This window comes from Vollenhovia emeryi, unplaced genomic scaffold (genome assembly GCF_000949405.1).
Source record: "Vollenhovia emeryi isolate VEMERY1.0 unplaced genomic scaffold, V.emery_V1.0 DF939178.1, whole genome shotgun sequence".
Taxonomy (NCBI): Eukaryota; Metazoa; Arthropoda; class Insecta; order Hymenoptera; family Formicidae; genus Vollenhovia; species Vollenhovia emeryi.
The window spans coordinates 853980-877995 of record NW_011967188.1 but is presented as its reverse complement, the minus strand read 5'-3'; the positions used below and the strand labels follow the sequence as shown (position 1 = coordinate 877995).

The 24016-nt window shown below is 40.9% G+C and overlaps 1 protein-coding gene across 1 annotated transcript in view; it reads left to right on the top strand.

Annotated features, from left to right (window-relative positions):
* Positions 1 to 24016, top strand: part of LOC105563334 — a 255758-nt gene that overhangs the window by 91013 nt on the left and 140729 nt on the right. The window contains exon 3 of the mRNA XM_012014842.1: positions 22897 to 23058. Coding sequence (XP_011870232.1) covers positions 22897 to 23058 — 162 coding nt within the window. The remainder of the gene's footprint in view (positions 1 to 22896; positions 23059 to 24016) is intronic.

The window sequence follows — 24016 nt, the reverse complement described above, 5'->3', positions numbered from 1 at the left end:
TTTCTCTTATCACAATCATCTTGCTTTGAATAAAAGCAGCGTTTCTAGATTTTTATGCACAGTCGGTGAAAACATTTTTATAATGTAGCCAGTAATTTAAAATTCATACATTGACCGTAGAAAATCAACAAACTTGAAATTTGACATACATCTACTGATTAAAATCATAAAATTTAATTAAGTTTTAGTTATGCAAATATATATAATGTTACATTATTTCATTAATATTTTTTGTTACACTAAAACCAGGAAGTTTATTACTCGTTGTACAGTTTGTTTATATATTTGAGATAATAATTTCAAGTAATTAAAGAAATATGTTATACACGTACAATAATTATAATTTCATGTTAAATATTATAAAATATAGCGACAAGCGAGTATAAATGAGAGACTGAATTTTCAGACGATGTACTATGATATGACGAAATAAATTACGGAATATACGGGTTTGAGAAAAAGTAGAGTACATTCCTCCGCCATGATTGATGAAAGATCGTTTTTTCTTATGAACTTTTGTCCACTCACGTGCTTAATTGATTAGGCGTGTTAAGGATGGTGTTAGACCTTTCTGAGAGAATCATAAACTTCTGAAATGTAGGGATCGCGAAAAAAGGGTCTGCTACCTTCGCCACGTTCACCCTCCGGTGAAACGCACTTGAGGTCCCCTAAAACCAACCCTTCGGTGGTTAATTCATAAGGACGGTGAAACCTTTTTTTGCCGAATTGCTTTAATATTTAATTCTATATGTGAGGTCATCACATTTTCGAGTTTGATGTAGCTGGGAAACATTTATATAAAGATATATATTTTTTCCATGGATGTATATGGTAAAAGTTTTTTTATACAAAAGATCTACGGCAAGCACAAATTTTTCGTACGAACGTTAATTTATTATCGCGAATGAAAGATATTGGATGTGGGAAGATCCGGGACGATTCAATGACGTTACTAATTTGTCTTGCAAAATTACGGAACGATTAATCTCACTCGCGGACATCCGGTGCGCGTCAGCTCAGCAACCCGAAACTCGTTAGACCAGTGCTGTTAATTTTCGGATCTTGACGCATTCTAATCCGTGACATATATTCGCGACGGTTTGTCCCATAGCGTATGGACTGTCGTCGGGCGATGCGGCGAAACGCGAAGATCCATCAAGATTCGTATGCACAATGGCGATAACGATCTCTCTCCGGAATCGCACGACGGTTAAAGCAGCTTCTCCCGTCGCAACATACACTTAGGCGGTCTGATACTCCCGCACAATGCACGAGGCGTGAGTGCATGCGCGCAAGGCAACAATACGATACATCCGCTACGCGGATCCACCGCAACGCTGAAGACCGGTGCCGAAGAACTTGTTCAAAATAGCCGTTTTCGGAGCTTGGGGCGATAAACTGGAATTTCGTATGAGCCAAACGGTCCAAGTATTCACATCCCAACCCGACACGCCTCGTCGCTAGGATCGACGGTTAACATTAACTGCAGTCTCCCTACTCAACTCCCGTTCGAATTTCGGTGCAGTTTTGTGGCGAGCGTGCAACGTGCCCCATGCATGGATGCGGTTAAGAGCGGAAATGCACAACGAGAACCAGTTCCTCACGCGGCGGACTGGATGAATAGTGGCGCAATTGAATTTTCATTGCTTAGCGTATATTATAAATGAGTAAACTGTGCTCCACTCTCGTTTGTACTTTCGACTAAATAACATTTCCTCGAATCAAATTCTTGAAAAAATCATGCCTCTCTGCACAAGACGAGTTCAGTTTCTAATGCGACAATATTGAACAGTCGCGAATAAATCAGCATTATTTACGAAGCTACAACGTATAACTATGTACCGATGCCGATTTGCGTCAAGTAATTATTCATGTAGACACATGAAGATGATCCGTTTGAAGGACTAATCAATATGTACTATTGTAATTAGCTATTTATCATGTTACTATCTGAAGCGAAGGAATAGGAAGGAGGAAGAGAACAAACGGGATCAAAGGAGCAGCCTGGCTGTGGGGCCAGAACCCGTGAAGTGGTAATGTGGTGGTGTATCCGGTATAATATCGGAATTACTGTTCCCTATTATACTTGCGGAGTGCGTTTCACTTTTCTAGAGCATAACCGCATAATTGAACGTAGCAGCAGAAAGATCGGGGATGGTTTTTAGAGAGAGTTTTTATCGAAGCAATCGCGAGCAGAATGATCTTCGCTTGCTTCTTAAGAGGTGTCGTTTTCGCAATCGGCGCTCGCGCGCTCTTGCAAGGGCATAGTCCCTTGCATCGCTTATGCATAAGCCGTCCCCCGTTGCACCCCCATGCACGTTGCTGTGCAAACGTGATATTGCGATGGGGGTACGCTGAGGAGGGGTCGAAAGAGGGTCGTCGGGGAAAGGGTGTAAGCTTGTTGGCCTGGCTGCTGCGCGAAGACGTAATGGGTTCTGTTTCTGGCCCCGTGGCTGAGATAATAAGGAGTGATAGTAGGATTATTAAGGAGCGCATCAGCACGCGCCGTCTGCCACGTATCATTTCAGAAGTTGAGACTCTCTCCGAGGATCTCGGCTGCTGCTTCCTCGCCCGGAGGAATTTCTAAGACGATCGGCAACGGGGGCGTGAATATCGATAATAATGTTGCGAGCCGTTATTCCGCGCCTGCGACTACGTGTCGTAATTAAATGAATGAAACAGTCGTGTACGCGTTATCGTGATACGTGCAATTAAGATGGCTCCTGCACAAAGGAGCGATTAGTATGGGTGTTTTGGTGGGGCCCCTACTTTGATTTTCATAAATTCATATGACTATTTTCATAAAAAAATATCACTTAATGCATTATTGGTCAAATGCATTGATATGCTAGGTTATGCACATTTAAAAACATATTTAAAAATATATGGTATTGTTAAGTCTCAATGAGCTGTCAAATTTCCTCAAAACATTGTATCTTTTGGTTTTACTAATAAGTATTTGCTTGCAGAGGTCGGTGACCTCATATTCTTAATAGCACATTTGAATCCTTGTGACATTTATTATGTTCATCTCATTTTTTGTTAAGATCTACTTTTTCTATAAAATAATATTAATCCTCAAAGTGCTTCTGCGAGCGATCGGCCTATAACCCCTATCCCAGTGAACACCAAGTAATAGTTACATAATATCAATATTATAATTTCCTACTTAACAATGGAAATGTAATATAACATAGGTGTTATATTACATTTATTTTGTTGAGTAAGAAATTATTATATTGATGTTATGTAACTGTTACTTGGTGTTTACTGGAATGTTAAAAAATATAACTTCAACATTAGTTCTTTATTAAATTGACACGAGTCTCAATGATTTGCACGTTTCTTTGGGCACGATATTGATTAACAATGCGTGCTATATGTCACCGCTCTTAAAAAATTGCATGATTGCCCGTCAACATGAAAATCTTATTCGAAATAAATCTTATTCCAGCATGAAATAATAACGCAAGCGCCAGCGGCAATAATAATAAACATACCAGTCAAATAAAACGCAGATTGTTTTTAATTAAATGAAATAATTTTATTTCGTGTAATTATTAATCGTATAAACTGATTAATTGCAACACCATGCTTACGTAATAGCATACAGGATGTCTGGTAATTACCGTATTATACCATCTTTCATGTATAGAGTGTGTTAAGCTGAATAGAGAAAAAAAGATGCTGAGTTGTCTCTTCTCATCGAATCGACCGAATATACGTTAATTCACATATATTTATTAATTAACACAAGTAATAATTTTTATAGTCGTCAGTAATCAAATAACGGACAGATAATATTATTCGACGACAGCTGGTTGTAAATTTAATTCGAAAAATTTATTGCAAAAAGAATTATCCTGGTCGAGGTAATATTATTCGCAATAAGTTTTTCGAATTAAATGTATAGCCAGTTGTTGTCGAATAATATTATTTGTCAGTTTATTAATTGCTTTCTCATTATTTGTCGCCATAATTACAAAACGGTAAAGGACTTTTCTATTCAGTTTAACTCGCTCTACCTGCACGCGAGAGATAGCACGATAATTACTGAATACCCTTTATATGGATATTGCGATGTGAAATTTATTACATTAAAAATAAATAAGTAGGTAATATAAAATTCTAAATATTAAAATAAATGGAACGGAATAATGCATGTTCCGTATTACGATCAGATCGATTATTATTTAGTTAAAATTGTGCGAAATTCGCAAAAAATCCACTCATCACATTTCCGCAGCAACGTCTTTCATCTGCTTTCATTGTAATAACGAACAGGCAGACGAAACTGTTCACTTCACTTCTTCTTTACACACAGAAGAGATGTCCCGCGGCTTTATCGTTTATCCCCGTTAGTGAATTCAGCTTTCCGTTCTTTTTTCCTAAGCGGACGTCGACAAAGAGGGACGAACGTGGCAAAAATTTAAATGGGAACAGGAGAATCCCGTTGAAATTACATCCATTTCGTGCCGCGCGGAAACTCCGTGCGAGAATTTTTCATGTTAAACGTTGAATTCGAGTAAGGTGGTTCCAAGAGCAATAGAAGTGCAGTGCGGAAGGCACGTGTACCGAGGATCTTTGCATCGCGACAGGATCTAATCGTGGAAAACCTTACGAAAGGTTGTTTGCGCTGTCGCTTGACAAGATATTCGTTAGATCTAACAGCATTCGCCTCGTCAGTAAACAAGGCTTCGTGCTCCGCGCAATCTTCTTCCATCTGCGCGCGAATCGCGGGAAGATCCCTGTATAAAATTACATCTCGTAGGGGGAATCAAGCGCAAACTCTCGTAAAAGTTGCAGACGGATGCCTCGCGCTCGTTTTTAACGAAGCAGAATATTAAATCTTAGCCGACGAAAAACCGGAGCATGTAAACGCTTTCGCCGTGAGTTACGACCGCGGCTTTCAATCCGCGACGGGTATAAAATACGATTATAAGTTTGTGTATAATTTACATGCGCAATATTAAGAATTCCGACCCACCGTAAACGGTAGAGGGAATGATCCCGTCCTGTAAAATTCCGCTCGTATCATCGCGTTTCTAGCCGCGTGAGCTTCGTATCTTCCACTTGCATTTATGCATGCTGTAAATTTTATTAACGAAAGAATTTAAGGTTAACTAAATGAGCATTTTTCTATGTTTTTATCATCTTTATTAGAGAGTTATGGAATAAATCTTCAACATATCTATTGAAGAAGTTATGCAATACAAAATGTAGTTGATTTATCAGTTTTATTATGAGCTGACGGAATGATTGATGGTGGAATTGGACATATTAGTTTCGAAGTGACGCAGATCGGGATTTTCCCATTTAAATATAGAGGAAAGTCCTCTATTATGAGATAGCAAGTTTTCAACACCCAAATTCTATCATAAATCTTTTTCCGCAACGATTACGCAATTTAACATTGAATTTTTCACTAAACAGATTTCCAAGGGCAACAAATTTATGGTGGAATCAACAGATAAGGCCTATTAATTTAATAGAAATCCCCGCTATCTCATATTAGTAGTCTATCTCATAATAGGGGACTTTCCTCTACTACAGGAAGCCGTTTTGAAAAATGTGACAAATGTAAATCATTCTAACACGCGAAGAATTTTTGAATTTTCAATCTATTCGCGATATCGTAATGTCACAAAGAATTTCTTTCTCATAGTTTGTAAACGCGGCGATATACGTGTTGTGAGTAAAACGGTGATTTCTACACATTACTTCCGCGATCAATTTGTTTAATCTATAACGTCAATAACATTTAAGAAATAAGAAAATTTAATTATAATTTGTAAAAATAAAAATATTTTCGATTTAAAGTGCATATTATATACTATAAATATTTGAGTGAGTTGCGATAAATACTTTACGGCTTCTATAAAGAAATTTTTTTGAAAAATTATTTTCTTACTAAATAAACCGAATCTTTTGAGGTGTTACCTAAGATTTATATATCCGGGATTAAAAACGAGATCCTAGTAATACAATCTCGGTAATTTTTCTCGCGGTGGGCAATGCCGTCTTAAAGAAAACTGAATTTTTCATATCTCCCCAAGAAACCACTCGCAGCTTCGAAAACAACGCATTTAACGTAAAAGGTCTCCCCCCGTGGACCGTAATCGTAAAAGTGATACCTGTGTTTGCACACGTAACCCGTTCGGGCGACCTTTTTAATAATTTATGCCGAGAGAAAGAGAACGCGACGCCATGCAGCCGACTTTTGATAAGTACGCTCCTACGCGTAAAAGCCACATAGCTAAGGAGTTGCAGCTGCACCCGAATACTTTTCCACCAGGCCGACAGCCGAAACTGCGCGGCCGTGGATGCGCGAAGCGCCTCGGGCTCACCCTGTTTCCGTGTTTATTTACGATGCCACGTAGTCGACACGTTTTTCCGAAAGCGCCTTGCATTTCCGTTTTACGCCTCCGTAACCACACCTTACCGGCTTACCCTTCCTCCATTCGGCCTTTCTCCGTTTGGCGTATTCGTTCTGCTTGCCCTTTGTCACGTTATTTTTCAATGCCCCTCAGAAATTTCTCTCGGTCGTCAAAAGAATTTTTATCAGACGTCTTCGTTCGCCGTGCTTCACCCCTCGCGTATTCGTAAAGCGGGATAGTTGCTTACGCAACAAACATTACAATTCCCTGCGTAAATGTTGAATTGAACGATTTCCGGGAAGTTTCTTTTAGCGCGAGATCTCGGATTAAAAGGTATAATTGGTGTTTCGCGAAAGATTACCGGGCGGAATAAACTTTGCGCTAATCTTCGCGAGCGACGAAAAGCGTCTCTGGTATAAAATGGAAAGAAATTAATTGCGACCATTAATTTTAATACCTGGCGAAATCTATTTAGAGAGGGAGTGAGCTCTCCTCTAGAGGTAAAAGCGCGTTCCTGAGATTGGTTAGTTTACTACCGTGTGTAACGACCATTTCCGTAGCGAGTCCACTTTTCGCATTTACGGCTATTCAATTCGACGGATTAAGTTCGCTGTAATACGCTAGCCGCCGTATTGAGTATTTCTTCAAACGTTATTTGATAAGTTTACGAGGAGCACGTCCAAAATGATATTCTAACCGACCGCGTCACTTGTACGAAAGAACGACGGCGAATTAAGTTGGCGATCATTGGCGCCGGGTAGTTCTTATCCCACGGATAGTCACGAACGAACGTTCGCTGAAACTTACATTATTAAAGAAGTCGCGCTTGCTGGATTTCCATAGTTGGAGGAACCGAGGAACTGCTTCCATGAGAATACCGTCGGATTTTTTCTCATTGATTCAATGTGGTGCCCCAACTCGAGCGAAGGCATCGAAGAGTCGGGGCCGGTGAATTATTAAAATCGAATTCCTTCGAGTCTCCCGGAGACAGAAAGGGTTCCGCCGCGATGGCCTGATGGGACGAGGGGACGCGACGCGGGCGGTAGGGCGCGACGTTAAGGGATAGGAAAAGACGGGGAGAAGAAAAACGAAATCTATCGCGATATTGGCTGGCAATTGACGTGAACTTTGAAGACATCGCCTTCGGTCGATCGGAAGCCGAGTTGCATTCTACTTATTGGTCGCCTTCGTTCACGCCCAAACCGTAACTTGGCAGTCTGGAAAAGTAATTAAATGATAAAAGCGCGCCGATGAAATTCGCATTTCACAGAAAGGCGCGATCGAAAGACCCATAAATTGAGGCAAATAGGGAAAATCTGAAATATTTTCTTGCGCGAGTGTTTGTGGATGGTAAGAGATGGTTCGTCGACGTAGAAAAGTCCGATATTAAATATCACCATCTTTTTCACGAAATCAATACACAATTTGTAACGCCATATGTGCGAACGCCAGCTTTTTTATAGGGTGAGATCAATTCGACTTTACGAAGTATATAGAAATCGTTAGTCGAAATAGGACCTGTTAGCAAAGACTGAAATTTAATATATCGCGATGCTTGAACCCCAGCAGGACTGGACTGATTAGAACTCTGGGTATCGGGTATTTACGTCTTCGCCGGGTCGTTACGAATGGTCCTTGCGGGCATGCAATATCGACTTTAGTCCCACATCGATCAAAGTCACACATGTCCGGATATGTACTTCGTAACTACCAACCCGCATATATGTACGCTTCGTTTTCATCTAAAACTTCATCGAACGCAAACGAAGATTAATCGTCACCGTACGAAACGCATTTTATTATTCATCCTCACCTCGACGCGCGCGGAGATTGTGCTAGGTTTCTTTTATGAGTGTGACCAAACAAAAAAGAGGGAAAGCTGACAGATCGAACGGAACGATTTTGCTTCGTCATAACGTCGTAGTCGGAAATTTGAATTCCGCTCGCGTCTCAAACTGACTGCGCCCTCGCGATTTCGTCGAGCAAATACAGCACAGGGCGGAAGAATGGTTCCGAGAGGCGTTAGCAAGTTCTGCCGCGTCTACGGTTCGTTTCAAGGCTATCTGGTATGCGCGGTAGGCAGCGGGCATAATGCAGGTTCGGTCCGCATATAATGGTAATAGTTGGCTCCGATCCCGAAGGCCTATCCCGTTTTCGACTATGTTGCCTGGCTCGCGCGCGCACACGTGCACCCACTCTCTTTCTCCCCCTTTCTCACCCTCCGCGGCCTTTCACCTATTCAGCCCTGTCGTTGCATCCAGTGACACGGGGACCTTCCCTAACGAGCAGAGACTATCGATCTAGTAACGCAGTGCAGAGAGTACGGCGCGGGAAGCGATCCCGAATCCCCCGCGAGTACGCTTCGCCTACTTGGAGCGAAGTGTTGATTTCGACTGCCGAGAGCGATCGGAAGTCCTTGGAAATATTCAAGACTAACTAATCCCGGTTCGCGATTCGCTCTCCCGCGATGCAGACCCCGACGTGACCCCAGAAATTAAACCTGACACGCAACTGTTAATCTATCCCTGGCAATTTTAGTTTAAATCGAATTCCAGATGGAAGAGAAAACTTTCGCGTACAGATCGCCGGGCGATCCTTCTTATCTTTAGCACGGCTGTGTTTACGTGAACGTAAATTAATGCTGTTTTCCAAGGAGGCATTACCACGGAAATCGAGAGCTGTCGCGCGAATTAAAAGTTTCGAGATCACAGCGGCTCATCTCCTTTAACGTCCTACTCAAAGATTCTTGGCGAAGTGTGCTCTCCACGTTACACAAATAACGCCCTTGAATCTGAAGATGGGAAACATTTGCGTAGCGTAAGTTAAAATGCCGGTAAAAGCAATGCGACGTAATGGAAATTGCTGCTTCGGAATAAAGTAGCGCAAACAACTTTACGCTTTACGAAAGTTTTTCCAACCGCGTTATCTCCCGTCCCCGCGCAATCGCGTGTCGCGTTTCGCGCGGTGACACGACGCGACGCGACGATCGCGCACTTACGTATCTCGGGATAAACGTGAGTTTTTACTTTCTGCATTTTTTAACGAGCTCGCTGATAGCCGCAGAAATTCCGAGAGGCCACGGAATTGCTAACAATAACGTACGCGCCGTGATAGTTTACTGCAGCGTTTACTTTCTCACGGTAAAATAATTGCTACGTCGTAACGTCGGATCCACTTCTCGACAGGTATATTTGTATTCACGATGTAGCGCAGCATTCGCGTTTAACAGACCGATGGGTGCGAATAAAATGTAGCGCGTATCTAGTTAGCGTTGTTTCGATTTTACGGATCTATCAATGAAAGTTTGGTTGCAACTCTTCATGAATTCATAACTCCAACATAAATTCTGCTTTCGTTGGTTACGCATTTATCTCGGTTTACGTATACTACTCCGTATTCTCCAACTCTCGCCAAACATCGAAATAATTCTGTCTCGATGCACATTCCTTTATTCAATTGAATGTTATTTTATCATTTTCTGCACACTATTATTAACCGTCTCCATAATATCGGACTGTCAGATTTTTTCAAGTATTTTACCGAGGGGGAAACCGCTGAGGGCATTGTGGTGTACAGATTTGCGGCATTACTGGGCATTACTAGGTATTACTAGGTATTTTTGGGGCATTAGGCCTTGCTGCGGCATTATAAAGATAAAATAAGATAATAAGATAAAGTAATGTCCAGTGGGCATTGGTGTACAAAATTTTGGTCAGCGGTTTCCCCTCGTATTTTACATTATGATGATGTAAAATATGAAACGTTGTGAAAATCTTAAAAGTTCATTGCGATGAAAGACATTCACGTTACCAAAATCTACTAAAAAGTCAGTGCCTTATTAACTAAAAACAGTTATAGGTATAGCACTGAATAATTCAGTACTATACTTGAGGAAAGTCCTCTATTATGAGATATAAGTCTGAGACAGTGGACTTTCAACGTCCAAATTCAATCACATTTCTTTTTTCGCAACGATTACACGATTTAACAATCAATTTTCCACTAAACGGATTTCACAATAAATTCATGGTGGAACCAATAGATGACGCCTGTTAATTTAACAGAAACTCCGCTATTTCATATTAGGAATCCATCTCATAATACAAAAAATGAATTTTATTCGCTAGTTTATATATATTAAAATATTATTATTAATAAGTAAATCTGTAATATAAGTAATAGTAGAATATAACTACTTGGTGTAATTAGCCTGAAACGTATGACGTACAAATAAAATATTATCCAAACGGTATTCAAACACGAAACGAAATTCTAGATTTAGATAGTTAGCGATTCATATTTCCGAATTTACGCGCGAACGGTTGAAATACGGCGCGCATTGTTGCGCGAATGACCTCCCGTTTGCGGCCCTTCCGCTGGTATATCTGCTACCTCCTGAGGGCATAGACCAGAGTTTTTGCCTTGGTGCATTAGGAACGCGATATTTCAAGCTCCGGACCCAACATTGGCCCCGTCTCCCCGCTCGCGTGGCGCGTACATGGGCTCGCACACGTATGCCAGCGTCCCTTTTCCCTGGCCCCCGTAAAACCACCCCGGGCGGTTCTGTCTGGTTGGCTCTGGTTTAAAAACAATCGCTATAACCGCGATCCCCGGGCGATTTCACCGGGCGAAACAACGCCGAACGCCGACCCGCAGAGCGGCGGGAGAACTTTTCGCTGACTTGAGCCGGGCTTCCCTCGTGAGAGAAGATTTCGCATTTAATGGCGTTTTGCAGCACGGAGACCCCCACTCGTCGTTTCGATTATCGTGTTGTAACTTCGAGAAAAGCACGCGCCCTTAATTCAACATACTGCACCGACCAAGGGGGTAACTAACCACTAGCTAAAATGTTGTCCCACCGATTACACGATTTCATCCGATTACAAATAATCTCATCTAATTGCAAATCATTTTCTTATATACACGTTTAAAAATACGTAACGTTGTTAAACCAAGAAGTATTTGCTTGCAGAGGTAATTTCAGTTAAGATTGTAGTATTCAGTCACGTGGTTCCTTGCTTCCCATTTTTTCCATTGGTTTAACCGTGGTTTTAACGAGAAGAATTTTGTGTATTTGTATCTAGGTACTGTTTATTGTTCCAAATTTGCCTGCAAAGGTGTATCAACGTTTCAACTCGCTGTTGTTCTAACAGCGATCTACTTCGGTCTTATTATGAAAAGAATACGCACTTATAGGTGTGAACTACGATACAATATATATTTGGATATTCACTAAAAGAAGTCAATTTTTTTGGAAAATAAGAACAAGGTGAGAAAATGTTCAAATTGAACGTTTATTGTCTAACAAGTGAAGAAACTTGAAAATTAAGACAAAACGATTACACGGGGATTTCGTAAGGATTTCATAATGATTTCGGAGACACTGTTCCACGATTACATCAAGTGGTTACCCCCTTGGCATCGACATTATCGCTTGCGGTATCTTTTCCTCGTAATACGATACTTTAACGTTTTCCACTCCATAATCGATCACTAGATTTTTAAGCACTGAAGAAAACGGCAGTATCTTCGAAATGATAGATTCCACGTAGCTAGATTTCCACGTCCGTAAGAAGCATTGAAAGATATTCTTCTCTCATATGCATACAGATGGGAAAGTAAGAGTCCCTGACGGCAAGACATACATTTCATATTTCTTTTATACAATTTCATAATATCATCTCTTTGCACACAAAATTTATTCCAACCACCTGTGAGTCACGATTGTCGTATGAAATATAATGGAAATTTATTGTTCCCCTCAAGGTCCGAATTTACTTTTATGGTTCTTTTTAACATATTGGACAAAATAATGTAATCATTAGATAACAATCGAAAGGATTGCAATTTAATCCTATGGATTTTTATTTCTTTTTAAATCTCTCCGATGTATGTGCGTTCTCTCCTATATCGATTGCAAGAAAATTGCAGAGGAGGTCGTTTTTCAATGCTAAAATATCAACAGCACAAAAGCTGAATCTAATCTCCGCCAATTGAATAAATCAGTCGCTCTCATTTTCAATAAAGGATGATCTATCACGAGGTATGTTGACTGGAAAGTTTTCGATGAAGCTGCTCGAAGGTACCAGCCACATTCAATCGACCGGATCTCTGCTCCATGGTCGCGACCATTTTCGCAAGTATTTATCGCCGCTCCTTCCGGTCTCGGATGATGCATCGATATCCGCAAACGCCGTGGCACGCACATTTACGGATGCCGCGGTCCATCGAATTTCCTGCGTTGCGGCATATTTCACGACGTCGATGTAGATCCCATTAATCATGTTATAAAAATGATATTAATATTTTCGACGTCGGTCGCCAGTTGTCGGCGAGGAGTTAATGTAATATTCGTGTGCAATCTTAGATCACTGTGACGCGTCGTTATTAAGTCCCAGGGTCCTATTTCGCTGCAAGCTATACACACATTAGCAAACGTAACACAAGTCCGCTGTAAATCTCAGCTTAATCGCCGTAGTTACGTATACACTCTGCGGCAATAACCGTAACCGTCAACTCACAGCTCGTCGTTTTCGACAACGGCAAACTGGCGCGACCTTTCTAAATACTTAATTCGCGCCCGAAAGAGCTCTTTCGCGATACGGAGCTACCAATGCCCGGTTCGACGCTTACGGGTGAATTTATAGACGGGGCTGCATCGACGGTCGGTCCTCCGTTCTCCGACACTAAAGCCGCATTCGTATTTATAACCGGCGCCGAGCACACCGGCAAAGCGGACAATCCCCAAAAACGCTTAATGCCACGGCTAAGCAGCAGAAATTCCGCCGATACCTCGCCGTCGCGGTGCGTTTTTTTTGCTCCTTTCGCCCACAACGCGCGCGCGATCGCAGCTGAAAGCTGCATCCGGCGGAAACTATAACGTGGTATTGCGAACGCGGACGCAGGATTATCGCCGTACTTATATGAAAGTCCACTCGAGCGCGTCCGATGTACGCACGTGTTTCGAAAGTTGCTGGAAATGCGCGAATTAGCGATGCGGAAATGACGAGTTTTTAAGTGCAGACAGAGAGAGAGAGAGAGAGAGAAGCATCGTTCCGCACAGGAGACAATGCCAGCGTCTGCACCGACGCAGATTTAATTTCTGCTTGGTCGGCTCTTTTTCTTTTTCTTTTTGTTTTGTGATTCGGCATAAGTACGCGGGTGTAGTCTCGTATTTTTTTATTTTCGGCCATCGCCAGACGCGATATTCAAGGTACGTCTATTACTGTTCCTTTTTTCCCCCGGCAAGAGATGCCAGACTACAAAAATATGGAGCTTTATTTGTATTACGTGAATTGGGCTGCTGGGAGGCAGCATAAATGAATTGAAACAACCGCGAGGCAGACGAATTTGTCAACAAAACTCGTCGTCTAGTGAATGGAAAAGTTGAATGAAAACTTCTCACGGGGCGCAACTTCGGATTAAACGAACCGCGCTTGCGGTGAACAACAAGCCTTGGGTTAACCAAGCCTCAGACTATCAAAGTTCTATCGTTTTTGCATATCGGATTCATGCAAATACACCACACGCTAAATCTTTTGCCTCCTGAAATGTCTTGCTGAAAACACTCTTGATCAATATGCAAGACATTTCAGCGAGCTGCCGCATATTCCTTCATTTACGGATTTATTTGCACAATCTATTACGCTTGTTACCGCAGTATATAGTACCACAGTATGACAATTGTACATCTACTTTCGTTTATAATCTTACTGCAATCTTACAAGCTTATAATATAAAAATTTGTATGGCTCAAATAAGATAAACACAAATTTAAAGGAATAAAGGATTAAGAGCCGTGACAGAGTGTTAGTGTCTAAACATTTCGTTTTAAATTTATTGCGACAAATATTACCTCAGCCAGAGTTTGAACCTGGACCTTCCTCTTACTAGGCAGACGTCTCAACAATTCGATCATCAAGGCGTATGGAAATATTTATCGCAATAAACGGTCTGATATTGATTCCCGAATGCCATGACCTATCGTGACAGTGTTCGTAAACGAGACTTAAATAGTCAGTCTTAAAATACAGTACAATCGTCCACACAATGTATCCCCATTCTTACCCTCCCACCCGACCAAATAATTAAATGAAAATAAGAAACGCATGTTACGTCCGCGTAAATTAAATATTAAGTCTTTGATCATTGTACCGTACACTAAACTCGGCGACACAGCGAGGTATCCGCAAGTAAATGCACGGATCTTTGGATTGTAAGTGGCACGCTCGAATTGAAATCGGCTTTACGTTTCTACGGATGTTCGGCATTAAGCCAAAGCCGATTATGATAACTCGCCTATCCCATCCCGTGAAAGCTATAAGGGGTTGACTGTTCGCGTTGAAGGAAGCTCCGCTTCTCTCCGGTCGTGATGCAAATTGGTCTATGCTCGGTAACCCCCGTTGACCGCAGCCGATTAACGAGCAGTCCGCGAATCGTTAACGCTAACAGCTGATACGACAAATTAACGTAATCTGTGTGATACGGCAAGTATTATGAATGACTAATATCAACAGAAATGAGGCCAACCGTATGTATTCACGCTGCGCGAAGAAACGTGCTTTTTCGAAACGTACTTTACATATGAAATATTAAAGAAAGTAAATTAGAAAGCGAGCGTGCAAAAGCTATAACGTAACAAATAGTGGAAAGTCGAGGAAGTAATATTTTTGAAACGCGACTAAGAGTACAAAATTAAACAGAAAAGATTTTGTTCGAAAGTATATTATTTCTTCTATCGATCTCATAATACACTTAAACGATTACAACATCAATCACTCGATTAGTCTGTTAGATGCCAGGATCAGATATAGCAGAATTCCGACATATTACTGCTATGAAAATAGACCGACGTTAATGGCGATACTAGCGAGCTTCGCAATTTCTCCAACAATATATTGCATAGTTCTAAAACCACATAGTGTTAAAACCAAATGATATCCTAACTCCCCACGTTATGAAATTTGTATAGTTATTTTAAAACAGCAAGGTATTACATTTCAAATTCGGCAGTGTATTTTATTTTGTTTAAATTTAATTCAACGTGAAACTATTTCCCGTTTATTTCAGATTAGCGCTAGTAGTGCTACTGTAAACAGCAGCCCCAGCATGGGTACACACACATACACTCAATTTTGGCTCAATTTACTCGCTAGCTTTGTCAAAATTAGTCGACCGTAAAAATGTTACGATTGTCGGACTAGGAAAATGGTTTTTGTGGAATTCAATACAACATGTACGTACGCGTGCACGCATATGCATGCCTTTCTGTTTGTGTACGTTATACATATTTATGGGGGGACAAAGCGATATAAACGCGGGGAAAAGGGGGGAGGGTGGCAAGTGCAAAGCCAATTAAAGTGCAAATGCATGGAGATGCGGGTGGAATGCCAAGCAGCACACTGACCGGGAAACTATAAAACCAAAACTCAACCAGGCTAATCAACATCCATCATATCAACACACTGAATTTGGCGAAAGGGAGCAGAAAAATGAAAGACAAAAGAGAAATAATAAAAGCAAACACTAAATTAATAGTGGGGTGAATAAAATTAATATAGAAAATTCTATACTATATATGTGTATGTGTGTGTATTATATATTGGCAGTTTAAACGTTACATGCATTTCCGCGTAATATAATAAATACGTTTGAACGGATAGAATCAGGAGGGGAAAAAATATAGCTGAAATTGGGTATTATCGCAAAAATCGAGGTACATAATCAAACGTGAATCTGTAAACGAAGCTTATAACGACTGCGTTGGATTATTTATATTACGATTTCACGATATTTTCGGGGTGCTGCATTTGAAAGCTGTTGATATGAAACATTTTAAGCTCTTAATTTTGCGTACTATTCCCAACGTGAAAATTTATCAAATCGTATTCTATAGAGAATACATTAACACGCACTTGATTTCCGACGATGGGGAAATAGCGTTTATTAAAAAGTCAATCGGTGCGCACGGATGTAAAAAGAACACGGCAGTTTCGAAATTATGCAACGACCGGCACGGCTGGTACGGCCTGTTTCAGCCAGATATTAAGGTTAATAAATGAAACATAACGGGATTTCCACACGCCAGTTGCACATGGCGGAAGTTGCAAGCGTAGCTTTTGCTTTGCAGAGAATTGAAGCGCTCTCTACTAGTTGAGAATCGATCAGCGCAAAGTCGTTTCATATGAAACTGGTAGAAGCCCGCATTATTGGAAATCAGCTTACCACGTGGCACCGACTACAAAGTAACAAATTATCGTATATGACACTCGCCATTGTCGATTCGATATCTAGCGAGCAGAGTTTGATCCGTTAAACTGCGCGGACCGTTCAAAGACACATTTCCGTTTCAATATTAGCAACAAATCCTATCGACTATCGGAGTTTATAATTTACAAATGCTATTTATTATACCGTATTAATCCTTTTACACCTAATATTCTGAATTAACACATCTCTTTTATATTTTTAGCATGAAAACATATTTTTTATGCCAATATTGTTTCTCTACAACATGGGTAGACTTTGAGCTACAATTTAAATTATTTAGCAGAATTTGCGATATCAAAGTGAAAAATATAAATAACAGAAAAACGAAATAAACTTGTAAAATATATCTCAAAATAAAGAAATCGCGAAGGATTAAATAAAAGTTCAGAACGTGATCAGGTCTGTAGTAAAATAGCTTTACCTGTAATTATTTTAATATATTTTAAAATACTTGCATTCCTCTCCGTGATATGTAAAAAATTATCGTAAATCCCTTTTGATAAAGATTTCACGCGGAGTATTAGGGAAGCACGAAAGTTCTCGATTAATCTGTAACTGTTTTCTCGAATTAGTTAATTGGCTCGATGGTCAACATTCAACTCAGTGCCACAATATTTCGTTTCAGCTGATCGAAACTTGAGTGTGGAAAGGATATGATAAACATCTAGTTCTCGTAAATCGGTGTATGCGATAAATCTGGATGAAATGCTAAAGCTCGTTCTTCCGCTTTAAGTCGAGCGAAGCAGAATCGCACCACGCTGAACGTGACCAACGGAAAGAATACGATAGCCCATTCCTTTAAAGCTCGAAACTATAGTATGGGATTACGGTTATAGTGTGCTCTCGCGGAAACCTGTTCGATATCGCGGAATAACGAGTACATGGCCTCGCAAGTGTTATCGGGGTCACATATCTTACAGTCATTGAGAATCTAATGCGTTATTGTGGCAAACTGCGATAGAGATTGATGTTCCAGATAAAAACGATACCAAAGTCAGACCTCTCATAAAGATGTATCTGCACAATACACCTTCAAGTCGAGAAGAATTCGTCGACAAGTATTGTGAGATAATAAAATTATATTAATTCCGTCCAATGTACGATTTTTAATTTAGTGGACTAAGTATCCCGGTTTTTTTTGCACTTATTTTCATTTCATTTGCAGGATTATAACTATTGCTATCATAAATTTAGCTAATTTAGAAAATTGAGAATTTAGTCACAGACGAAAAGTTATTAAATCAGAGGGAGGGAGCTAATATACATAATAATTACATATATTAATTCCGTCGAAACAGTTCTACATAAAACATATATTCTATGTTTCAAACCGTATTCTGTCGAAGTACATTTATTGATTAAACGTGCGATGGTGTCTTCGTAAACATTGCGAAGTTGAATTTATGTTTCGATTCTCGACTCGCGAATTATACTGTTATCGCCAAGTTTCGGCCGAACAGTTTCTGTTAAGTGACAGAAGATAATGAACGACCTTTGAGGGACCACATCCGCTATGCCGTCTATTACCATGATAATACCGTCGGCTTTCGTCCTACCGTGCGCAGCTGTGCGAAAGGGCACTTCGGACACAGCGACGGACGCGTTTAAACGAAAATTATTAGATACTTGCGACAGCCGACCACATACGGTAGAGACTGCGGAGATGACCATTACGGGCGGGCTGGTCCGCGAGAGTCGGGTGAGCAGGATGCATCCCCGATCTACGTGGCGGGCTGATCGGATCGGTGAAATCGAGCAGCGTCGACTTCATTAGAATTTAACGCCGTGTAAAGTGAGCGCTAAGTGGATCTCTTCGTTCGGCTGTCGTCCGCTGCACCTGCAACCACGATTTTCCATGGGTTACCCTAACTGAAGCTGCTCACGACACCTCGCATTTTTGGCGTGTCCCCGATCTCTGGTGTCACGCGTTTCTCGAGCAAAATTCGTTTCTAAAATTTTTTTACGAAAGGTCCAAATGTTGTAAAAGTCTAATGTACGATTTGGTGGACTAAATATCCCGGGTTCTTTGCGTGCACTTATTTTTCTTTTATTTGCAGAGTTATAACTATTGTTATCCTAAATTTAGCTAATTTAGAAAATTGTTGAGTCACAGACGAAATGTTATTAAATCAGAGGGAGGGAGCTAATATACATAATAATTACATATGATAATTTAATATAAATTGACGTATAATGATATATCGCATTATAAGTTACGTAAACGATTAGCGTTAATGACAGTCTATTGAGCTGCTTTATTAATCATTCCGTAATATTCCAAGTTTATGAGAAACGCTAGCCTATATCTAATAAACATACCGTGGGGTGGGCGGCATCATATAATCGCTTATTATTGGTTACACAGCCTGCTAATCGGAACCACATCGGTTACAAGATAACTTTATCACGTACATAACGTGATTTACGTGTACACGGTATCATCTACGCCCGAAGCGGATATACGCAAGTTTAACACGGAGATGGTATCACTTTATTCGTGTGTGTGTTGTTCCATCTCATTGAAATCCGTTTATTAGTGCAGAAAAAATACTCCCGTTTTACATATTCATTAGAATAGAATTAATTTTTGCTTCGGTAAAAGTATATAACTTTTGCTACAATTAATAATTTAATTTAAAAAAATAAGACAAAAGTATACCTGATATGTAAAGTCATGTGTGAAAAATACATTGATTACACATTGAAAAAATAATTGCTTTTTCCCGCGGGTAACACACGAAAAAGCTCATAAAATAATATTGAGATGAGAGTGGCTATCCAACGGCTATCTGTAATAATACCCATTTAATAGCCGTCAGCCTCTGAATAATCGAACAGAAAGCGCAGCATCCGTGAGTAAACGCTATGGCAACAGTAGGATCCCAAAGGATCTGGAGAGAGGAAAACTGAGAGAGCGCCACAAAAGCCGTCCGAGTACGTCTTTGTTTACTCCAAGCTATCTCCGTTCGCGTTTTCGTCTTTTCTCCGATTCCCCTCGCTCACTTTCGGTTCCTCCTTGCGGCGCGTCTCGGCTCCTTCACTCTCCGAGTATCGCCAGTCCTTATCCCCTCGAATCGCCTTGCAGTCCTGGCAAGAGTCCTTTTATCTCAACGATATCTCGCGCGCTCGTCCCCCTCGCTCCAGCGTTTAAACAAACTTCTCTGTAATTGAGACTGAATCGATGGATTAAAAATCCAATTGCGAATCTCTCTCTTTCTTTCTTTCCTTCCGCCGTCATCTACCGTCCGTCTTACGTCTCGCTTCCGCGCACCGTAAAATCCCATCAAACCCTAGCAACAAGCCGCGTACCGCCAGTTGATATCCGCGACGAAGAAGAATCGTGTAAGACGAGCGTTTTTCCAAAATACCGTTGCAGCATCGACGTTCACGACGCAATATCTATAGTAGTAGTAGAAGTAAAAGCAGCAACAGCAGCAATAGCAATGGCAGCAGCAGCAGCAGCAGCAGCAGCAATAAAGCTTGCTTTATTTTTACTATCCCTCCAGCCAAGTACCGCCCCGTATTTCCTCGGGATATTGACATATCGGGGGTGCCGGGGCTTCTCCTCTTAACGCCCTTTTTACACTGGCTTGGAATTTATGTCTTCTTCCTCCTCTTCTCGTTCCGCCCTCTACTCTCTTCGCCCAACACCCTCATCTTCTCCGCCTCTCCATCTCGTTCTCCATCGCGCTCTCTTCTATCTTCCTCGTCTTGCTCCTCGTCGACGGCGTGACGGTTTCTTCTCTCGCACGCATCCCCCAATTCTCGCCCTCTCTTCGCGTTTCTCGGACAATCAATCACGCACGCGTATCTCCGCGTTTGCAGAATCAACCAAAAATCTCTATTAGAAGCTGCGGCCTCTTTTCTCGGCGTCCTCGATCGATCCTGCCAATCGTTCGACCGTTGAATGACGCAATCGTTATTGGCAACGATCCATTCGAGTACTCCCTCGACGAACGAGAACGCCATTTGGATGTCAAATCACGGATTAGAAATCCCGAAAAACGGAACTGAATTTTCTGGGTGGCAGTTAATTTGAAAGAGAGGGATAGAGAAATGTATAATACCCCAAGCGTTATAAAAAGTTTGTAACGCATGTCCACTTGCCTACGCGCAGAGAATTTTCTTTGAAAATTTATCCTGAAAATATTGTAATAGTGGGACAACGCGGTACTTCAAAGAATTTTATGAGTTTTTTAAATTTTACCATACACATTTCACTAGTAATTATACTTAGTATATATTTTATTACACTGAGAAAAATTTCCATCGGACAAACCAATTAAATAGTGTTTCCGATGGTTAATTTTTCCGATTAAATTATGGATACATCCGATAAAATTTATCCGATAAAATTTGATCGAAAAACTGATCATATTTTTCATCGAATATAGAATTTGATCGGATATATCCGTTTGTTATTATATAATAGGATTATCCGATTATATTTAATTGGACATTTTTCTTAGTGTAGTAAAATGTATGGTAAACTTTCAAAAAAACTCTCATAAAGTTCTTTAAAATGCCATGTTGTCTCACGAGTACACGACTTTCAGGGTAAATTTGAAGAGAAAATTCTCTCCGTGTACATAGAAATCTCATTGTTGCCTTTATTGATACTTTATTTTACGAAAAAATGTCTTTAAAGCCTTCTTTCGATTACGCGATCGTCGAAATTGATCTTAAAATTACAAGTAAAGAATATTCCGTACTATCACGATGCAAGATTGATCAGGCAAAACACGTAATGACATCTATTCAATTCCGAAGTGAGGTGTTAGACTTTCCCAAGGTCGAATTCCGCAGAGTCAGCTAACACGACGTGACGTTCACTAACTTTTTGCGCAATCGAGCGAGAAGTTTTCTCTCCCCCCCCCCCTCTCTCTCTCTCTCTGTATGGAACATGCAATTCGGAGGATAGAGGGGACCTTTATACTATATTAATAACCGTGTTTTTGCCGGTTCATCGAGCACGTTTAGAACATCGCTGGATGAGAGAGGCAGCGATTGGTAAAAACGCGAAAGCGCCGCAATCCGGTCAGTGGACGCGGAAAAACAATGAACAACCGCTCGTCAAGGGAGTTGTATCCTTGCCTCTCTGCCCTCCGACCCCCATGGCTCTCTCATTTTTCATTGCATTTGTATTTATTGGTGCCATGGGACATCTGGCTGCGTAAGGGTGCGTTGTTAAAAAAAAAGGGGGGGCACACGATAGAGCGCGTTACGAGAGGAATGTGGGGGGATGAGAGAGCATGAGAGAAGCGCGAAAGAGAGAGACGTGGCAGCGAAAAACGCAATATCGTGCCGGGAATGTCAAGCAGAATGAAAGCAGATCGAGTGGACGTTCAAAATCGTCCGACAAAGCTCGCAGACCGTTCACCCAGGGATTGAGAGTCTTCCAGTATGTAGCTTCGATTGCTGAAAAGCACACGACTGTGCCTCGTTACGGACATTCGGTTACGGTCGGAAAATTGCAGCTAGCGACCGCGTGGCCGGTTATAGGTCAACTTTATTTGACATCGATGAATATACAATTACGACAGTTAAACGATTTTGCTGACGCGCGGTGTGTCTCGCCATTGTCATATTCTGTTATTTACATATCGAGTATGTAATCCCGTCGTACACATTTCTAGGATCAATAAAGAGCTTGAGTGCGGGTTAATCCCGATGCAACAGGAGTATTGGAGACATTATTGACAGTACATTACCGTTATCTTCATACAATATTTACATTGTCGATCAAGATATAAAATTCGATATTGGAAGCGAATGTAATATTTTGTTCTGCTAATTTAGATTTAAAAATAATAAAAAAAATTCCAATTTTGGAATATATGCGAAATATTAAAAAATTCGTATCACCGATAATTAAAATTCCTGCGTACAGATTAAAAGGTTGGGATCAATAATTCATAACATTTTGATGGTATTATAAAAATCCCGAGCTACCGGACGTTGTCGAGAAAATTAAAACGTTTGCTTCAAATTTATTTTCATACCTAAAAATACTCTCTTCTATTCATCAAAATACTTTTATATCACACGTATCTCATAACATTTTCATATAAACATGTCTCACTTGCGTGCATACACGTCTTTATAAATTTAATACTATTTTTCATACATTTAATATGATTTTATTACTCGAACATGCTGTATTCGTATATTTCATAAAAGTTGTGATGCAAGTGCAAGCCCGAATATTCTCACGAACAGTTGTTTCATAAAGGAACTCATCTTTTTTCAGGTCAAGTTGACCTCTGGACACAGAGCACTACCGGATGCGCCTGCAGCTTTAACTCATCCAGCACTGATTGCGCTTGTTGCGTACCATCGGGCGGCTGCAGCTGCGGCGCAGCCTCGCCCGATAGGTGCGCTCAATGTGGCCTGGAGCAGCATTGCGCGAATAGTAAGTATCATTAAGTTAATCCTGACTTACGGCAAAATTGAGTTTCTTGAAATTCACTTGTGAATTACGCTTGTTGTAACGTTTTACTACGAATGAAGATTTCTTCGTGTAAACTACATTTGAGACGCGGACGTTAATTAAAACTATTGCGACGAAAATACAGAAGCAATGTACAGGAGTAGACTGTACATCTTCCGCGCACTTTAATCTACATGCATGTATAAATGTAAGATTTATCAATGTACGAGCAGTAAACGGAAATACTTTCTCATTGTCGTTTTCGCCGCTTTTTCGGTCCGCCGGCGATCAACTAACTGACGTATTTGCTCTCTCGGTCCTACGAGGAAATATAATTACGTCGTGTCAAAAAGACGTGGGCGATCTCTTTGAGTCTGTGTCGACGCTAGAAACAAGATTCGCGCCATTAAGCCACTTGCCTCGTGCTGCTTCTCGTTTGCAGCCGCTCGTGTCGTGCGAACAAGTGGAAATTAAAGCGCCGCGGCGAGCGGGGGTCCCTTTGGAAGCGGCCCGTGGGACGGCGCGGAGGAAACGGGGAGGCGTGATTCAAAGAACGAACGGGGAGGCAAAAGAGAACGGAAACGTTTATAAGAGGATGAGCGCTCGGCAATGCGCTCAAAAGACACCAAAAGATATCTCGGGGAAAAGAAGGCGTGGTACCGATCGAACGTTTGCGGCTCCCTTTGCACAATGGAATAAATCGGTATCGAAAAAAATTACTTCCGCGTGCTGTCCATTCAACCTTCCTTTCTTATAATAACTAATCACTCTTGACGAAGTTCTTATGCTCCATCCATCTAACCTTTCTTTGCGCTAATTACTTGGAGCGATATTGCCTTCGTGTTCCATCCATCAAATTCTTCTCTCCTCGAATTTCTTTTAACATCGCAAGATATTCTATATATACATATACAATATACGTGAGCGCGTAGATATATGC